The 19,375-nt window shown below is 35.3% G+C and overlaps 1 protein-coding gene across 2 annotated transcripts in view; it reads right to left on the bottom strand.

The window, feature by feature from the left end:
- Window positions 1-19,375, bottom strand: part of LOC138333551 (acetylcholine receptor subunit beta-like 1) — a 74,637-nt gene that overhangs the window by 19,981 nt on the left and 35,281 nt on the right. The window contains exon 1 of one of the 2 annotated variants that reach the window (XM_069282003.1): window positions 16,414-17,216. The exons of the other annotated variant lie outside the window; for it this stretch is intronic. Coding sequence (XP_069138104.1) covers window positions 16,414-16,498 — 85 coding nt within the window. The 5' untranslated portion in view covers window positions 16,499-17,216. Of the gene's footprint in view, window positions 1-16,413; window positions 17,217-19,375 lie in introns of those variants that run through there. 2 annotated transcript variants of the gene reach the window in all.

The raw sequence follows: 19,375 nt of genomic DNA, 5'->3' as shown, positions 1-19,375 counted from the left end.
TTTTTTAATATCTATGTTGGTGATTCTGATATTATTGTCTACGTCGAATGCACTCTTTTACTGGTCATTTTGTTCTGTTTGAACACAGAAGTAGTAGAGTATAGATAATATTCATTTTATCTACTTTAAATGAAATGATATTAATCAATGTTAGTGATTCGTCGATTCTGGTGTACGTCAAATTAATGTGCTCTTTTACCGGTCATTCTCTTCTTTATTTACTTTAAATGAAAGGATATTTACATCAGTTTCAAATATTTCTCTTTCACAAAGGTGCGTATATTTATTCAATATCTATTTAGGTAGTAGCATACCATCGGTCTTTATATAATTATAACATTGACATAACTTCAGTTTAAACGTGCTGAATTAGCTAAGCAAACATATAATGACACAAATAGCATTCAGAAGTACTCTTAATGATTTTGCTCTTTTAAACAGGAATTGTTGACAAAGTATAGAAGAGTAATGAAATTGTTCGTCTGACGATGAGACACAACGCAAGTGCACTAACTGACGGAACTGGCAGTTATACTTTTAGATCTATGTAGACATAATTAGCCTTACCATATATGGAATGCTAACCGAATCATTGATAATGTCAGGTAAGCAAACACACTACATCGGTATCGTACCTAGTCGTGATCGTCCTTATACAAAGGTACGTATTAATCATCAGTGACAATTAACATTATTAACGACTAAATGCTTTCCAACACGAAAATAAGAGATCTCTCCGAGCAAACAACTAAATAAAAGTCAAATGGTTCCCAGATAGCATAGTCAATATATAGAAAAGACTTCTGAATAAAAGCTCTTCTGTGCAAATCTTAATATTTTCATATTCAAATAAAGTTAGTGATCGGAGAAAAATTTTCGCTATTCGTCACGTTTGCCATGCCACATGGCTAGAGAAAACTGTTTTCTGACACAGAAACGACATGCCAGCAATTAAGTAAAATAAAATAAAACTTCGGTTAGTAGAAGTAAGTTTATTGAATTAAAACATCTATTTTTTTTAAATATTTCCTTAGGATTCAAACAAAGTCAGTCGTCGAGACAATGTGTGTATACATGAGCATGGGTATATATATATGGTATAGTATGATATCATACATGTATGTAAATAAAGCATGTAGAGAAATGAGTAAACGACTGGATGAGAAAAGATATAAATTGAAGCGATCTGTGCATATCATTACAAAAACGATGTAAATAAAAAGAAAATGTGACTGGGTAAACATTAAACAACTTAAAAGTGGCAGATTTGGATTTATCCATGCTTTTGTCATTGAATGTAAACAATAGTCATCAAAGCAAATTGCCTGGGTTAGCCATGACGTTTGATGAGACAATGAGGCTGAACTAGAGGCTCTCATCAAGTAAATGGCCAGATATTCCATTTGTTACAAAGCTCCTCTAAATGTGCCAGTTAATTACGTACGGTCGGTATGACAATACACAACGAGTGTCTAAACACCCCGACCTACTGCCTTACCTACACACAGACTGTGTTTTTATTGTCGGGAGATATAGGTTGATGGCGATATGTGAAGGTTTGATATCGACGTTTAATGATATCGTTAAGAAAGCTCGATCGTTTTCCAATACGAGGTTCGCGGGTCAAACTTTTGAACTTTTCACTTCAATCAAGACAACTCAAATTGAAATTAATATTCCTCGATATTGCTATAACAGTGCAATATATACAATGTTTGATAATCGACCGGTTTGTTTTATGATTTCACAAAATAAATATTCAAGATTATGTTTATGTCCAAAGAAATCATGAAATATTAAATTACCTCATTAAATTAAAAATTAATAACGGTATTCACACTTTGTTATCAACAAAATATCGACAATGAAAGAAACGCTTATTTGGCTGTACCATCTCATTCCATCATCATCCATATATTTAAATTCAAACATGACGTTCGAAAATGAAGATTAGATGCAGAATTGTTTTTAGATTCAATCGAAGATCACCTTAATCAGATAAATCATTTTGTTAACGCTATGGTATTCGTCCAGTTGTCTATTGCTTAAGATCCCCCCCCCCTGAAATATATGCTTGTTATTGTAAAGTAAAAACACTTGCCTTCACGTATTTTGCTTAAGACCCCCCCCCCCCCCTGAATTATATGCTTGTTATTGTAAAGTAAAAACACTTGCCTTCACGTATTTTCTTAATTACAATAAAAAAAAAACCTAATTTCAATGATGATTAAAAATAATCAAAAACAGATTCTAGTACATCATTTAGGATTGTAAAGTGACTACAATTAGTTGAAATAAAGAGGGATATTTTGTTTAACTCCACATCACTACAGAAAGACGGAAAACAAATTAGTAGACTATTTTTAATTTTAGCGTGCGCGTGCACTTGATACGGAAGCTTTTATAAGCCTACTTATCCACTGGCCGGATTGGGAATTGGGTTAGGCTTTCAATACCACAACTATTTCTAAAAATATAGGAGTACGAGTTGCTACCTTATCATCGGATTGTATCGCAAATTAAGATGAAATCGTAATATTCTTATTAATATTCTTATTGGAAGCATTCAGTATTTGGACTCCTCAATTCAGAATTAAAACCAAAGATGCTTTTAGTAATAGCATTTTCACCTAGCATTAATACCGTGAAATCATACAAATCATTGATTTCTCAACAGCGCGATACCTTGTAATAAGAGTCAGAGCTAATACATACGAGATAAGAATGTCGATTTTTGTTTCAATTACACTTGCTCCGATACCAACGTTTAGATAATTGTTGATTGAGAGTCACACATATATCTATGTCTGAGGGGAAATTTTTTTCGGGTGACCGACTCCTCGACCATGATTGGTGATATACAAGTAGTCTGTAGTAGATTAAAAGTTAACATAGAACACGTGTTAGGTCTATCAAACGTCATAGAATACAGATTAAAGGGAAGAAAGAGTGATACCCGGGTACTACATATATAAATAATTCGTGTTGTCGGCTATATTTAGCTTGCTGTTTGGTAAGTGGAAATATATATATATATACAGTATATATGTAAGCATGAAGATGAACAAATATCATATCGTTATGATAGTGATGCTATTAGTAATTCGCTTAATCGACTTTATTTAACAATATTATGTTTAGCATAGAATTCGCTTTTTTCCGCTGTTTAGAGTACCAGGATTGTAAAACAACCACAAGATTATTTTAGCAACTATTCAATAAAAGAGAAAAACAATGTTTCCTACAATCTTGAAAGATGTCAAATCTATAAAACTAAATCTCTCCGGATTCGCTACATTGCGATAAAATATTTTTTGGGGAAAAACTGTACATGACCAGAAACAATTTGAATTCAAATCTTTAGTTCTCTAGAAAACGTAGTGTTTATTTAGTTGTGTGTGTGTTTATCTGCCTAGCTAGCTGGTAGGTTTCAGAAAATCAAAAGGCGCAAAACGGAAAATAACACAACTGTGGCCTTTGTGATGATAGAGGTATGACAATGAAACAATTATCATCGTCATTATTACAGCAATAGACGATAACACCGTTGAGTAATGGGCTACATTAAGCAAAGCATTTGGTTAGTGGATACATTGGTATATAGGTATGACACAATTCTCATTGCTATTATCATGATAGTAATAGAAGGAAGTCATGTTATATAATTAACTTTATGCAGCATGTTTGGCTTGTGGAAAAAAAGTTATGGAGAGAGATTAATTCACAAATAATTTCGTATTGTTGTAACGTCAGTGAAATAATCAGAATGTGAACACACCTGACATAAAAATTTAGAGTGAGAAAAATCGGTGTCTACTTTGGCACAGCTCGGATATTGTGAAGCACGAAGAACGAAAAACTACTCAGAAAAAAACCCAGCAAGAGTATGGAATAATAGATCATATTACCCCTGGTTGGCAGTCCTTCTGCAGTACATGAGGCCATCAGCAACGTAATCAAGAAATGGGGAATCATTATGAGTCAGCGCTGTGCCGAGAAACAGGTAGTGCCAATGTGGAACCGTCGGAATAAAACGTCACAAGACGCATTGACACATGGCTAGTAGGCAAAAGTGTGTCAGAAAACGTCACAAAATGGATTGACACGTGAACAAGGGATGACGGTCCGTCAGGAAACGTCCCAAGACGCATTGACACATGGTCCATAAGAAAACGTAGAAACACCATAAAATGTATTGGCACGTGAACTTGCCTCGAAGGTCCGTCAGGAAAAGTCACAAGACGCACTGACACATGGGCATGAGACGAATGTACATCAAGGTATGAGAAGGACACATGGGCATGAGACGAATGTACATCAAGGTATGAGAAGATCAAAGATTGGTATAAACTTGTTGATAGGTCTATCAATACACAAGAGAAGATTGCTTACTCAATGTCACGGATTATTTATTTAAAAGTCAAAGAACAAATACGGACTACACCTGACCTCCCAATGTCTCTACATAACCGTAAGGTACTAGACCACGTGGCATCATTGGTACAACGGTGATGGTGTAATATTACATGTAACAACCATTAAAATAAACATATTTTGATTATCCAATTGATAACTCAAACCTAAGCAAATATATGACAACGTGGTATTTAAACTTTCAATTTATAGTTATATTTTCAACAAACGTTTATTTTGTTGATCTCACGTTTATAAACGGTATGGTCATTGCCTCTAGGAATGTCTCAAATCTCCTCAAACAAAAGTTTGTATTTGTTCTTGACATATTAGTTTGAATAACTTGTCATACAATTTTAATGTCATTTGTAGTGAAGATACAATGCCGATCAACGAGTTTTGTTATTAAGTTTAATACAAGAAGTGTTTTGTTCTATTTTCATTTCCATTTAGATATTTCTCTTTGTGTTCATTTACAAATCATAGAGGTCATTCGAGTCTTCTACATACATAACCGACCGATTTCAACTTCTCTCGATAAAGAGGAAACGAAAAATTGGTTTAGTTTTATATAGCTGATTAATTTCCTATCGCTATCATAGATATATTAGAACGTTCCTCGTGTATGAAATACATTGCGGTGACATGTGCGCGTAACATATGTCACACTAAATCATCCATGATTATTGAGGAACTATACTTATAGTTTAAAGTTATAATTTATATGGTAATAAATGTGTAATTACCGAAATTTGGTGATCATTGAATTATTTCATAGCTCAAAACTAAGATTATTGATACATAGTTCTACAACGGTTATATAACTACTCTTTACATGTAATTGTACATATTGTAACGCTAATCCTATCCATATTGTAGCGCTAAGCCTATCCATATTGTAATGCTAATCCTATCCATATTGTAGTGCTAAGCCTATCCATATTGTAATGCTAATCCTATCCATATTGTAGTGCTAAGCCTATCCATATTGGTACGCTAATCCTATTCATATTGTAACACTAATCCTATTCATATTGTAACACTAATCCTATTCATATTGTAACACTAATCCTATCCATATTGGTACGCTAATCCTATCCATATTGTAGTGCTAAGCCTATCCATATTGTAATGCTAATCCTATCCATATTGTAGTGCTAAGCCTATCCATATTGGTACGCTAATCCTATCCATATTGTAGTGCTAATCCTATCCATATTGGTACGCTAATCCTATTCATATTGTAACACTAATCCTATCCATATTGTAACGCTAATCCTATTCATATTGTAACGATAATCCTATTCATATTGTAACGCTAATCCTATTCATATTGTAACGCTAATCCCTATTTCAATATATTGTAACGCTCATCCTATCGCTATTGTAACGCTAATCCTATCCATATTGTAACGCTAATCCTATTCATATTGTAACGCTAATCCTATCCATATTGTAACGCTAATCCTATTCATATTGTAACGATAATCCTATTCATATTGTAACGCTAATCCTATCCATATTGTAACGCTAACCCTATTCATATTGTAATGCTAATCCTATCCATATTGTTATGCTAATCTTATACATATTTTAATGCGTATCCTATCCATATTGTAATGCTAATCTTATACATATTTAAAGCTTATCTTATTCATATTGTAACGCTAATCCTATCAATATTGTAACGCTTATCCTATCCATATTGTAATGCTAATCTTATTCATGTTGTAACGCTTATCCTATTTATATTGTAAAGCTTATCTTATTCATATTGCAACGCTAATCTTATTCATATTGTAATTTTTATCTTATTCATGTCGTAACGCTAATTCTACATGTATTCATATTGTAACGCTAATCCTATTCATATTGTAATGCTTATCTCATTCATATTGTTAGGCTAATCTTATTCATATTGTAATGCTAATATTATTCATATTGTAATGCTAATTTCATTTTAGCGCTAATCGCATCAGACGTTATGCGTTAAAATGATTAAGTTTTCAGTATATTTTTATAGCAATCGTAGCAAAAATAAGAAATCATAATTGTTCTTCCATTTATCAAATCAATTAAGAACGTTTTCAGTATATGTGTTTGGATGAAATCCCCTATCCCTATTACATAATTGGATTTGCTAAACAAATGTACCAAGAGCATGTTAACTTTGTTTAAACAATCTATATGTAAACAAACCATACATGTAACTCTATTTATCAATACTCTGCCAGTGACTTTGGCCAGACAACAGGAAAACGGTGAACTGTAAACATCACAAACTAACTGTACACGCATTCACGTGGAAACCTACAGGATCACATCGCATATAAACAACATCATATTTTTAAAGAAGGTATGTCATTAGAAAGCATTACTAGACGTAATGTCATACAGTTTTGATATATTATCCCATGTAAACTTTGTAATACTTTAGTAATCTCCGTATTGCAGAACTTTACAGATGGTAAATATGCTGATTAAATGAGAAAAAAATAAACCAATAGTCTATATAACCAATACACTTTTTGAGTTGCATCTAGATCTGACCACAAACCTAAATATAACCGAAATAAGTCGACTTCTGTTGAGTATTCATCACGAAAATCGGATTCACTTTTAAATTAATAAAATCTATTGGATGCATTTTCTTAAATCAATTTTAAACTAAAACCTTAATAAAACTTTCTCTTAACAATGCTTTTTGCCTTATGCACAAACAACATTTGCCAATATACACATATGTGATGGTGTATTCAGATAACTTTTTACTGTTTTTTACTGCATGTTTAAAACGAAAATATTTCCAATAGTTATACACAAAGGGTGTTAGTATCGTTGCACCTTCCTTCAGTATAATGTGACCGGTCGGGGTGCGCTGTTCGATGTCTTTTTGTCAGTATAATGTGACCGATCGGGGTGTGCTGTTCGGTGTCAGTATAATGTGACCGGTCGGGGTGTGCTGTTCGGTGTCAGTATGATGTGACCGGTCGGGATGAGCTGTTCGGTGTCAGTATAATGTGACCGATCGGGGTGTGCTGTTCGGTGTCAGTATAATGTGACCGGTCGGGGTGTGCTGTTCGGTGTCAGTATGATGTGACCGGTCGGGATGAGCTGTTCGGTGTCAGTATAATGTGACCGATCGGGGTGTGCTGTTCGGTGTCAGTATAATGTGACCGGGCGGGGTGTGCTGTTGGGTGTCAGTATAATGTGACCGGGCGGGGTGTGCTGTTGGGTGTCAGTATAATGTGCGGGCGGGGTGTGCTGTTGGGTGTCAGTATAATGTGACCGGCGGGGTGTGCTGTTGGGTGTCAGTATAATGTGACGGGCGGGATGAGCTGTTCGGTGTCAGTATAATGTGACCGGGGGGTGTGCTGTTCGGTGTCAGTATAATGTGACCGGGCGGGGTGTGCTGTTCGGTGTCAGTATAATGTGACTTAGTGGGGTGTGCTGTTCGGTGTCAGTATAATGTGACTTAGTGGGGTGTGCTTTGGTGTCAGTATAATGTGACCGGCGGGGTGTGCTGTTGGGTGTCAGTATGATGTGAAGGCGGGATGAGCTGTTCGGTGTCAGTATAATGTGACCGATCGGGGTTGGCTGTTCGGTGTCAGTATAATGTGACCGGGCGGGGTGTGCTGTTCGGTGTCCATATAATGTGACCAGTGGGGTGTGCTGTTCGGTGTCAGTATAATGTGACCGATCGGGGTGTGCTGTTCGGTGTCAGTAAATGTGACCGGGCGGGGTGCGCTGTTCGGTGTCAGTATGATGTGATAGGTCGGGATGAGTTGTTCGGTGTCAGTATAATGTGACCGATCGGGGTGTGCTGTTGGGTGTCAGTATAATGTGACCGGGCGGGGTGTGCTGTTGGGTGTCAGTATAATGTGACCGGGCGGGGTGTGCTGTTCGGTGTCAGTATAATGTGACCGGGCGGGGTGTGCTGTTCGGTGTCAGTATAATGTGACTGGGCGGGGTGTGCTGTTCGGTGTCAGTATAATGTGACCAGTGGGGTGTGCTGTTCGGTGTCAGTATAATGTGACAGGGCGGGGTGTGCTGTTTGGTGTCTTTGATAGGTATGATTTGGTGAGATAAAAGACCACTATTGTTTTACTTTACATAATACTGCAGCCTTCCCAGACATCCATATGTTCACACACACAATCCATTGCCTTAAATAACCTGAACTCTTCATAGGACATTAAACACAACCATCTAACCAAACAACCCACATTATCATGATATGGTCTATTTCCGAGCATCTTATTTAATAATTTGTTCACAACATCGGGAAACATTTAGTTAACAAATATTCAGTAGTAATTTTGTAACATACTCGTTCTCTTTTCTTTAGAAAAAAAACCAAAACAACAACAAAAGAATGTCCGTTGTCATGACCTATATGCTAAAATTTATTTGTGAAAAAGTCACATATTACGACTCCATGTACACTAAATTATATTAAAGTGTCAATCATGTTCAAATGCATATAAATGATTAAGAAAGCAAAGTTCTAAATACGGATATAATAAAGCCAAATATGGCTATATAACAACGCTGGGGAAACACATTTGACGTCGACGACTATTAATACCGTAATGGGTTTTGGCATTATCGTAAAATGGATTCTTTTTGAAATACATGTAATTATTGATATCGACGAAATTTATACAAGTATATCGACGAAATTTATACAAGTATATAAAATATTTTTTATACAAGGTTTATGTGTAGGTGTCCACAAACTGTTAAGAATGTTAATAATATTCCCCACCTATACCATTGTATTTGTATTTACTAAAAATAGAACATCCATGCTAAAAATGAAATGATATATCTTTTCCAGCTGTTTTGTGGAATATAATCAGCGATACAAGTGCTTGTAAGAGCGAAGTAAGTGAGTGGAATTATTACATATATAAATCAGGCGGATCCGATCACTGATCCAAAGTAAGAGAACGAGAATGTAAAAACCAGGTTAGTATAGTAAGCCACATGTTACAGTATCTCACTGTTGCGTGTGTCTGATCGATAGGAGGAGAGACGAGATTATTGTGACAGTTACACAGAAGCTCGGCAGATTTAGTCACCCTGACCCACAACGTTCCGTCCGTTGACGCAAACAGACAGTCCTGGACTGGTCAAAGTCCACCAGAACCTAAGGTATTGAAAAGATTTTCTCAACAGAATTATCATATCAGATTATCTCCACATAATTTAAAACTGAGAAACAAGTATGCTGCAGAGCCAAAAATTATGCCGAATTGACATTCCTAACTGAAATTTCAAAATACAATGGTCTTATTCGTCAGTCATTTAGCTGGCGACATGCTTCAGTGAGAGAGCACTATAAAAAGGGCACGAGTTTCACTATTACAAAGAGTCAGAGCACGGACATCTAACTCGCACGCAACACGCTACATCACTGTAACACAGTAAATCGATGTTCAAATGGACTTCGTCGAGATTCTATCAACATGCGCAAAATGTCTCATGGTCATTTTTTTGTCAATTTTTCGAGGCAATTTATATGTCAATTTCAGGTGACTTTGATCTGGAAAACATTTGATGTGAATTCAGGTCAAATCAATTATCCAAAATTTCAGGTCATTTCAGATGAGTTTCACCTGACATGGCTTTATTCATGTAAACATATTTCTGATCAAATTCCTTACCCTGAATTGTTCGTTTCGTTGTATGTAAAACTAACATGAACTTATGCTCGCAACGTACGGTACACGTGGGAGGCTGTTAGTAGGAAGTTAAATCACATAAACTAAACCAAAACAAACCAAAGTAATAGCTACGTATCTTTATTGACGATTTAAATTATTCATAAGGTACAGTGTAGTAATTGTATAAGAGTTTTATTCTTAAATTATCATCAAACCATTCGCCCAGAGCATTGTGTTCCGTCCCGACTAAAGGATAACCAAACTCATATTTTGGTGGTAGTGGTAAGTATAGCAATACTGTATGTTGATTTAAAGCCTCCTCATTTAAACATGGTTCAGACAAGTAAAACGTTAATCGTCGCGGTCCCTTTAATAGTGCTGTAAAAGAATATCATTTAAACAACATTTGTTTATCTTTCCAATTCTTTCTCATTTAAGCAATAATTACAATGTCGTAAATTCAAAGGTTCCTTTAGTATAATATACCGTTCCGTCTTTGGTTAGGTAAGGGAGTCGTGTTTAATTTTGTCAAATCCTATTCGTACATTTGTATTTAAAACTATAGAGTACGTTCAAATTAACACGAGTTTATTATATTTATTTATAAGCAAATTCTTCACAAACTGGCGAACGTACTTACACCTTGTTTGCATTACCTCATTCACCCTGAAGACACAATTGATCTCTTCCAAGTCGAAGGATGGAACAGTTCATTGTGAATTTCCGGGGGTGTATGAGTTAAGAAATGTTCTATATATTGCAAAGTTGTAGGAAAAAATACTCCAATATTAACCTGAATAGCGAGAACATGGTAAAGGCCACACGCCTATTTGAAAGCATTGTGTGTATTTGGCATATAGACATGGTATTATGTTACCTATGGTATTGTTCTGCTATTTACCTATACATACCTTTCTTTCCTATTGCTTCTTAATAGACATTTGAAAGTTGAGTGTGAAGCAGTCTATGAATTAGGTATGAACTATATTAATGATGTCTGAAATACCAGACGGGCTTCTAAAGTTTAATATAAAACATTTACCTCGTTTTAAGTGAAAGTATTTTGTGTACCGTGCAAACGCTAAATTAAATGTCAGAAATGATCAATTTAACAAAAGGCTTAAAGGTATGGCTTGATTTGTTCAGATTTAGTTTAGACAATACGAACAGAACGTAACAATACTAACGCAATAAACAGAACCCAAAAGAATGCTGAGGTATGACAAGCGAACATATTCCTTTTAATGTACAAAAGAATATGGAAATCAATTTTGACATGATTCCCTTTCATAACAAATTTTCTTTATAAATGTATTTCTAAGACATCAATACTGTATGGCATTTATACAGAGCCAACCATATAATGTACCAAGTTCATCTAGGACAAATACAGAGAAAAACCTGAATAATAATAACTATATCTTATTGATCGGAGTATAACTGGCAAAAACATATAGCATACAGTATATTTACATTTTTTTCAAAGACCAACCGAAACATCGTTATTCCAACAATATATATAAATATGAGGACCTGCAATAAGATACCAGTAGAAGGACAAGAAAATAGATCAAGAAGCTACAAAAGGGAAAGCGTTCCCTGCGTCCTCGACAACATTAACTACATTAATGCCAGGAAATGACATTTTTTTAGTGAACATAACACTTTACCTCTTGACCTACATTGAAACTCATCAATGCAATTAACTAGAATGACCTTGCATCCTCACACCTTTGTCCTCTATCTGCCCTTATCTTCTCTCATCAACTCTCTCACTATCTGTGTGTGTGTCCTGGACATTTCACCTTAGTTAACAGGAATAGCTAATTCATATTGCTTTACTTTTACCTCCGAATTCTTATGATACCCCTTCCATTTCCTAACTGTCATAAATATACCAAGGTTTCTTCTTCCATACTTTATAATAAGAAACTGTAAATATTTCCGCAATGCAAATAATGTAGCAAATCAAAACCACTTCCCATCGACCTAATACATTCAGGATTACGTAACCACAGGTTAGTTTCTTCCGGTAACAACGAAGATGATATAGTTTAATCCAGTAATCTACACATTAATACGGCATTGTATGTCTTATAGACATCTGTTATGAATGTATCATTTCACATTCCTACACCAGGCATTAAAAACCTTTATTGATTTCCTTTATAATAATACATTCTGTATTTCAATACAAATATATTATCTTCATTTTACATGTGCCCATTAAAATCAAGAGTAAATTTTCTATAACACTAGAACATAACGAGGGTCTCAAGGAACAATACATATATAAAAGACACGTGACCAATGCCATGTCTAAAAGACACGTGTCAAATGACTCGTCATAAGTGGAGCAATGAAACAATAGAACAGTGGTTGCACAACTTGAATCAATATCAGAACGATTGGTTAAGTATAAAAAAATATTCAAGAAAATTTGTAATCGAGTTGTAAAAGTTTCGGAAAATCAATGGACTAAACACTTTTTGACAATACTTACTAGAAACATTAGCTATAAACATTCTGAATAACAAATATTGTGCTAGTGCGACATACTGAAGCCATGCTCCATAAGATGTTGAGGTTACTCTCTTTGTAAGGAAATTAACATTGTAGTATTATTTTAACCAACATCCATCCAAATATCTCAAGAGACAGATTCATAAACGTATTGCTCTAAATCTTTATATTGCTTTACATTGTTATTTATGTATTGAACTGAAATAAAATAATGTTTAAACTGAGTATCTAAGGTCACAAAGATGTTACTGGTGAGATTTATTTGATGACTCTATCGTATCGACTAATGACTCACGTCGACCTTAATAGGGGTATTTCTACAACAAAGGAAGGTTTGATTGCTTAAGGAAATTGCAGCCTAACAAGTCAATCAACAAATAGCATGATTCTAAGCTAAACATATTTCTACTTCTAAATAAGGCGTACAATACGACATCATATTTTGCTACATATTATTATTCATATATAAAATACAAGGGAAATGAACGTTAGCGATATATAAAAGTAATCGGTTTAAATATACAAAACAGTTTCAAGTCAATCAGGGTGTATGTGTACTTTAATGGACACTTCTAGACAAAAGCAAGGAAGGTCATGGTTGGTTCTGCCATATGCTTGCTAATTCGTGCTTAAAAAACGTTACAACTGTTAACTCCTCAAATGTGATGATACAGTTTGGACACGCTCCTTAATCGTCACATGTTATCTACACTAAACAAAATATGATATCATTGTATTCATAGCTTTTGTAACATATGCAATGAGTGCAAAAGAACAGGTGATATTACACAATCTTCTTTAAGAACCAATATATATTTCCACAATGACAATATAATTGTTCAACTATCATTTTAGATTGTGTATTAGTTTTCAGTACACCTGTTCACAGTCGATATAGATATGAATATGCTCTGTGTTGATAAATCACCTGTACAAATATGAATTGTACAGCTCTCAAATTTAGTATGCAATAACCTGTTACACTTATTTTGGACACGTCCAAGATATCAAACATTGTACAATTGTCATATTTAGTGTGACTATCCTGGGATCCTCCCGGGCAAATATACTGATACAACTGGCATATATAGTGTGAATATCATCCACATACAAATGAACATTGTACAATTGTCATATTTAGTATAATTATCACGGGATTCACCACATCCAAATGTACAAATGAACATGATACAATTGGCACATTAATGTGAATATCCCTCACATACTAATAAACATGACACAACTGTCATATATAGAGTGAATATCCCCACATACAATTGAATATGACACAACTTGCCTGTACAATTTATAGTGTGAATATCCCTACATACAAATGAACAACGTACATCTGTCATATATAGTGTGAATATTCCCCACATAAAAATGAACAATGTACATCTGTCATATATAGTGTGAATATCCCCACATACAAATGAACATTGTATATCTGTCAAATATAGTGTGAATATTCCCCACATACAAATGAATATGATACCACTGGAATATTGAGTGTGAATATTCCCCACATATAAATGAACATGATACAACTGACATGTACAATGTATAGTGTGAATATCTCTTATTCATTTAGTATGGACTCGTCACACAACTGTCATATTTAGTGTGGATTCGTCACATCTCTCAACAACATATTGTGGATTCGTCACATCTCTCAACAACATATTGTACAACTGTCATATTTATTGTGGATTCGTCACATATACAAATAAATATTGTACAACTGTCATATTTAGTGTGGATTTGTCCCATTTACAAATCAATATTGTACAACTTTCATATATAGTGTGGATTCGTCACATATACAAAACAATATTGTACAACTGTCATATTTAGTGTGGATTTGTCACATATACAATTAAATATTGTACAACTGTCATATTTAGTGTGGGTTCGTCCCATTTACAATTAAATATTGTACAACTATCATATTTAGTGTGGGTTCGTCCCATTTTCAAAACAATATTGTACAACTGTCAAATTTAGTGTAGATTTGTCACATTTACAAATCAATATTGTACAACTTTCATATATAGTGTGGATTCGTCACATATACAAAACAATATTGTACAACTGTCATATTTAGTGTGGATTTGTCCCTTTTACAAATCAATATTGTACAACTTTCATATATAGTGTGGATTCGTCACATATACAGTGTTCAGGTGTTATTTAGTTTGATACTTCACACATAAAATCATTCAGTGTGTATTCATCCCGTTCCACATATAAGTCAACATTGTGCATCAATATTCCAAATGCACAAATATACGGAGATACAGCCAATGTAAAATGTGCTGCATTCACTTACACTTGGCACACACGACCCATTGGTGTTACAGAATCGTGTCACGTTCTGATGGCATACATCCACTACATTTGTCAGTGAGTTTTCCACAAAGTCTTACGCACGATCGAATTCATTACAAAATATGTAAAGTACAGTCAACCCTGTCTATGATTTAGACCACCTAACTAAGAAAGACAAAATGGTATGTACAGCGACATGGGTATTACATACAGGTCAAGTTGTTTGAGATTAAGCACATGGGGCCTCGGTAAAGTTCATCAGTCATTAGTATGTATTGTTATATGTGTCTAGACGATCCATAAACAATACATTACAGACCCTAATCCGTGTACTTACACAATGAACTGTGTGTTGTTGAATAAATTCTCAAGAGCCATGATTGTAACATAGAATTATAATCATTTGTCTATTGGACCATGATAAAACAAGGAGTTACCTGAACATTCGATATAGATGTATCTGATTTCATAATAATAATAATTCGAGTATAACGAAATACGTCGAATTACACAGGACTTAAATCTAAGTTCAGTAAAAGGCTTTCAAATGTACTTTCATTACCTGACATTTTGTCTTAATATGGAACATAAATAATACTGTATTACATGATGTGCTGGACATGCGGATTAGAAATGATAAGTAATTGGAATATTAATTGCTTTGATGACTTATGGGGGAACACTAATAAAGCAGTAGTTATAGACAGGTCTTTTATAAGTTTCTCATCATTTCATTATCGATTGAAAACTACATTGGCATATTGTTATATAATGGTATGTACATGTTAATGGATCAAACAAGTAGAAGACAATAACAGCAGAATATTTAACACAGATTTCAACAACATACACTATGATGGTGTTGACAACACTTCCGGTTGGAGGCGGGTACGGGGCGATTGTAGTACAGGGGTACACGACTTCTGTCATGTCTAATCCCTCTGTGTCTGCCTGTGGCGTACATACACGACAACCCAGACACACATCTCACACACGTGTTGCAACAGCATGGAGGCAACATGTCGGATTTACATGCAACGTTAGATCGAAGTTTTATGTCACCATGTCAAGGTGTTACAACTGCTGGCAACGGAATTCTCCAATCTTTGTTTCATAGACCTGACCTGATTTATTATCGTTAGAATCACATCCGTGATCGACCTTAACCGATGGGGGGTGCTGTCTGACTCCCCGGGGAGGCACTATTGATACACGTGGGTAATATGTATACAGGAGGAATAATCTACATTCCTAGCGTTACATAGGCAACACAACCAAATAACCACCTCTCTACACCCGTCATATCACAAAGCCAACCCCAACTACAGACATTGACTGAAATAAAATCACTATCTAACGAAATCTGAATGGAAGCGACATGCAATGGAGAAGTTACATGGTGGTGTTTGATATATTGACACCATAAGCTGGTTGGGGATGTAACGACCTCGACCCGCTGTTACAAGGGTGTATACCATACCTCTAGTCAGAGTCTGCTCCGACAAGCTCGTCGTCGACAGAAACACACTCAGCCATAGGTACCCCGCACCAGAGCTCAACATCATAGTGCATAGTCCATGGGGAGGAAGTGCCCCTCGACATCAAACTCCTCACTGCTGTTCAATTATAGTTTAAGTATACAATTGCTAGTGTTTTTCTTCCCTAACATTGCAGTGTGTCGCCATCATCGGTCGGCGCATGCGTACATCCAATACACAAACATTGCTAAGTTCTTCTCTCGCGAGGAGAACATGTGTTGGGGGGTCAGGGCCGGTCCCACTGTATCCACGTGGTGAGTTGTGGAGGAGGAGGAGGAGGAGAAACGTTGGTGTGTTTACATACAGAGGGTGTGCTCTCACAGATCCGTCCGTCACTATCCAACCGTTACATATTGGCCACTTTATATCACCGACATGTTTGGCGCGAGATACTGCGTGTACATATTGATTTAAAGGATGATTTTTGTTCACCAAAATACTACCAGCAGACAACCCCGGTACAGGTCTGAACCTGAGGAAACAATCACACCTGGCCTAGTAAAGCATTGATCCACAGGAATAAACTAATAATATAACTTTTATATACTAGTGGTATATGTCTCTCACGTGCCGGGTAAATCCAAGTTTCTTGCAATAAAACTTGAACAGATCAATACACGCTATCGACACGTGGTACATGTACGGCCGTCCAACACACTGCTTCGCCAGTGTCATCCCTCACACACGAATCTGTAGCCCCGGGACGCGACACCCTCCAATCGATCCCCGGAGAGTTGTGTGTACACTGAATGTAACGAGAAGGGAGCGTATATCCTCTCGCTGCTACATGTATATACCAGTGTGGATGGTAAAGTATGGGTGAATATATAGGAGAAATTTGTTCTTTGATTTCTGCACAGTTATTTGTTAGTCGTTATAAGGTCATTACTTTCGAAGTTATATCGTCGTCCTCAAGGCCAGTTTTATACATATATATGGTGCTTTAAAGTTGTCGACATAAGAGAGTCCTAACAAAACCCTGTTCGGTGCTTGGATTTGAAACATGCTATGAAACAATTCATTTTCTATTGTGATATACATTTGTAATGTTTGTTCTTTTGAACATAGACAGTTTCGTGTATTGCTTTTTTGGATTTTAATTCCTCCGCAAAGTCATGTTGAAAATTTTATATGCTTTACTTATTTTTTTGTTTGTCAAAAAATCAAACGAAAATAACATTTCAAGAAAATAGAACGCATTAAAAAATTAACATTTATAATCTTGTAATTCAGTCTAATTCCGGGTATTTCCATATTTCGTGATGGACTATTTTGTATATTAAATCATTACGCCGTTGTTTCAACCAATAAAAAGCGATGTTACAAATGCCGACGCCATTTCTACGTTATGAAATTAGCCATTTTACGTTTGGAACGCCAAGTGTGCTGTTTGAACAGTTTGTGTACTTGCATGTATCAATTGTCGAGAAAAATCTATTTTCTAGGTACACAAATGAACACGAAATTACAACATTAAACGTATTTATGATTGATCCATTTTTGGCAGAGTCTAATGTATTCACTGATCTCAAAACGTATCCTGGCGTTCATGAATGTCCAAGCATCTTTATATTTCGTTATAATTAGTCGGATTGAGATGAACATTCTTATATGGAAATTCAAGGACGTAGATCAATCCTTCGTAAGTTTATTCTTGAAAGTGTATTTGAAATAAGATTTGATAAACTTTCGAAAAACGCAAAAGACAGATTGGTATATGTTGGTACATTATCCGACAGGACCCTTAAGACCAGACGCACATTAAGCCTGTCCGTATTAGCTTCGTTAATTAGTAGATCATTACCTCACAACACTGACGGTACATGGCGAATATCCCAGCAGGTAGATTTTAACTCCGACAAATTGAATTAAGGCAGGAACGGAACACTCTTAACATCCGTGCACATAGGTATTAGAAAATTTCGTTTGGTAAATCAAAAGCGAAACATGACTCGAATATCTTTTTTATATAAATTAATATTTTAAGTAATAACTGCTAGGATACATTAAGTTAGATGTAGTTGTTTTACTACATTCAGAATAATTTAAAGGCAATTTCAGTTTGAAATTTAGCCGTCTTGTACTAACTATACCGTGTTCATATATACCTTTCTTAGTCCTACCGCGTCAAAGCTGAAATATATCATTTAATCTACCACTGCATAGTTGCTTTTATTCACCACCATACACATGGGATTAAATTTCGCTAAATTTTCGGCCAAAGATATTTCCGCGAACTTTATATATGCGATCAAAACTGAATAGATCGACAAGAAGGATAAACAACAAGATACAGGGCCCAGTTTCATCACCGTTCCTTAGCTTAAACTTATCCATAGGAAATCATTACTGACGTTAACTGAAGTTCCTTAACTTACGATTCTTTTGTTAACTTTTATAAACAAAATTCTATGAAGAAGTAAAAGGTAAATGATTTCTTTAAAGTAAATCTAAGTGATGTTGATAAAACTGAGACCAGACTGCTAGAAATCGACAACACGCGAACAATTCTACCAGCGAATTTGTATAACAGTGATTACTTCGAAAAGTTTTCCCCGCGAAATTTGAACAATTATTCAATATATTGTTTTCGTATTAATAGCATATGCTTTCTTGTTTAAAAGTTAGATAAAAGTATAGACCTATCGGTGTTTCGTCAGAAAATTTGGGGCCAAATATTTTACAAGCAGACGATACAAAACACGTGACCTAAACTAATTTCCTGTTTACTCGTTGTTTGTCGCGCCGGGGACACAGCTGTTGTTTTTGATAGGACATACGTATCTCACGAGGGATTCAATTTCCTTAAGATTTTATAACATCTCGACCAATCATATTGTCTATTACATCCTGACATGGATAAGATTATGGTGCTCAGGTGGTTGGGATTTCAGATAAAGGTTA

The sequence above is a fragment of the Argopecten irradians genome, chromosome 10 (genome assembly GCF_041381155.1).
Source record: "Argopecten irradians isolate NY chromosome 10, Ai_NY, whole genome shotgun sequence".
Lineage (NCBI taxonomy): Eukaryota > Metazoa > Mollusca > Bivalvia > Pectinida > Pectinidae > Argopecten > Argopecten irradians.
Note: the sequence above shows the minus strand (reverse complement) of the source record. Positions and strands in the feature narration are given on the sequence as shown.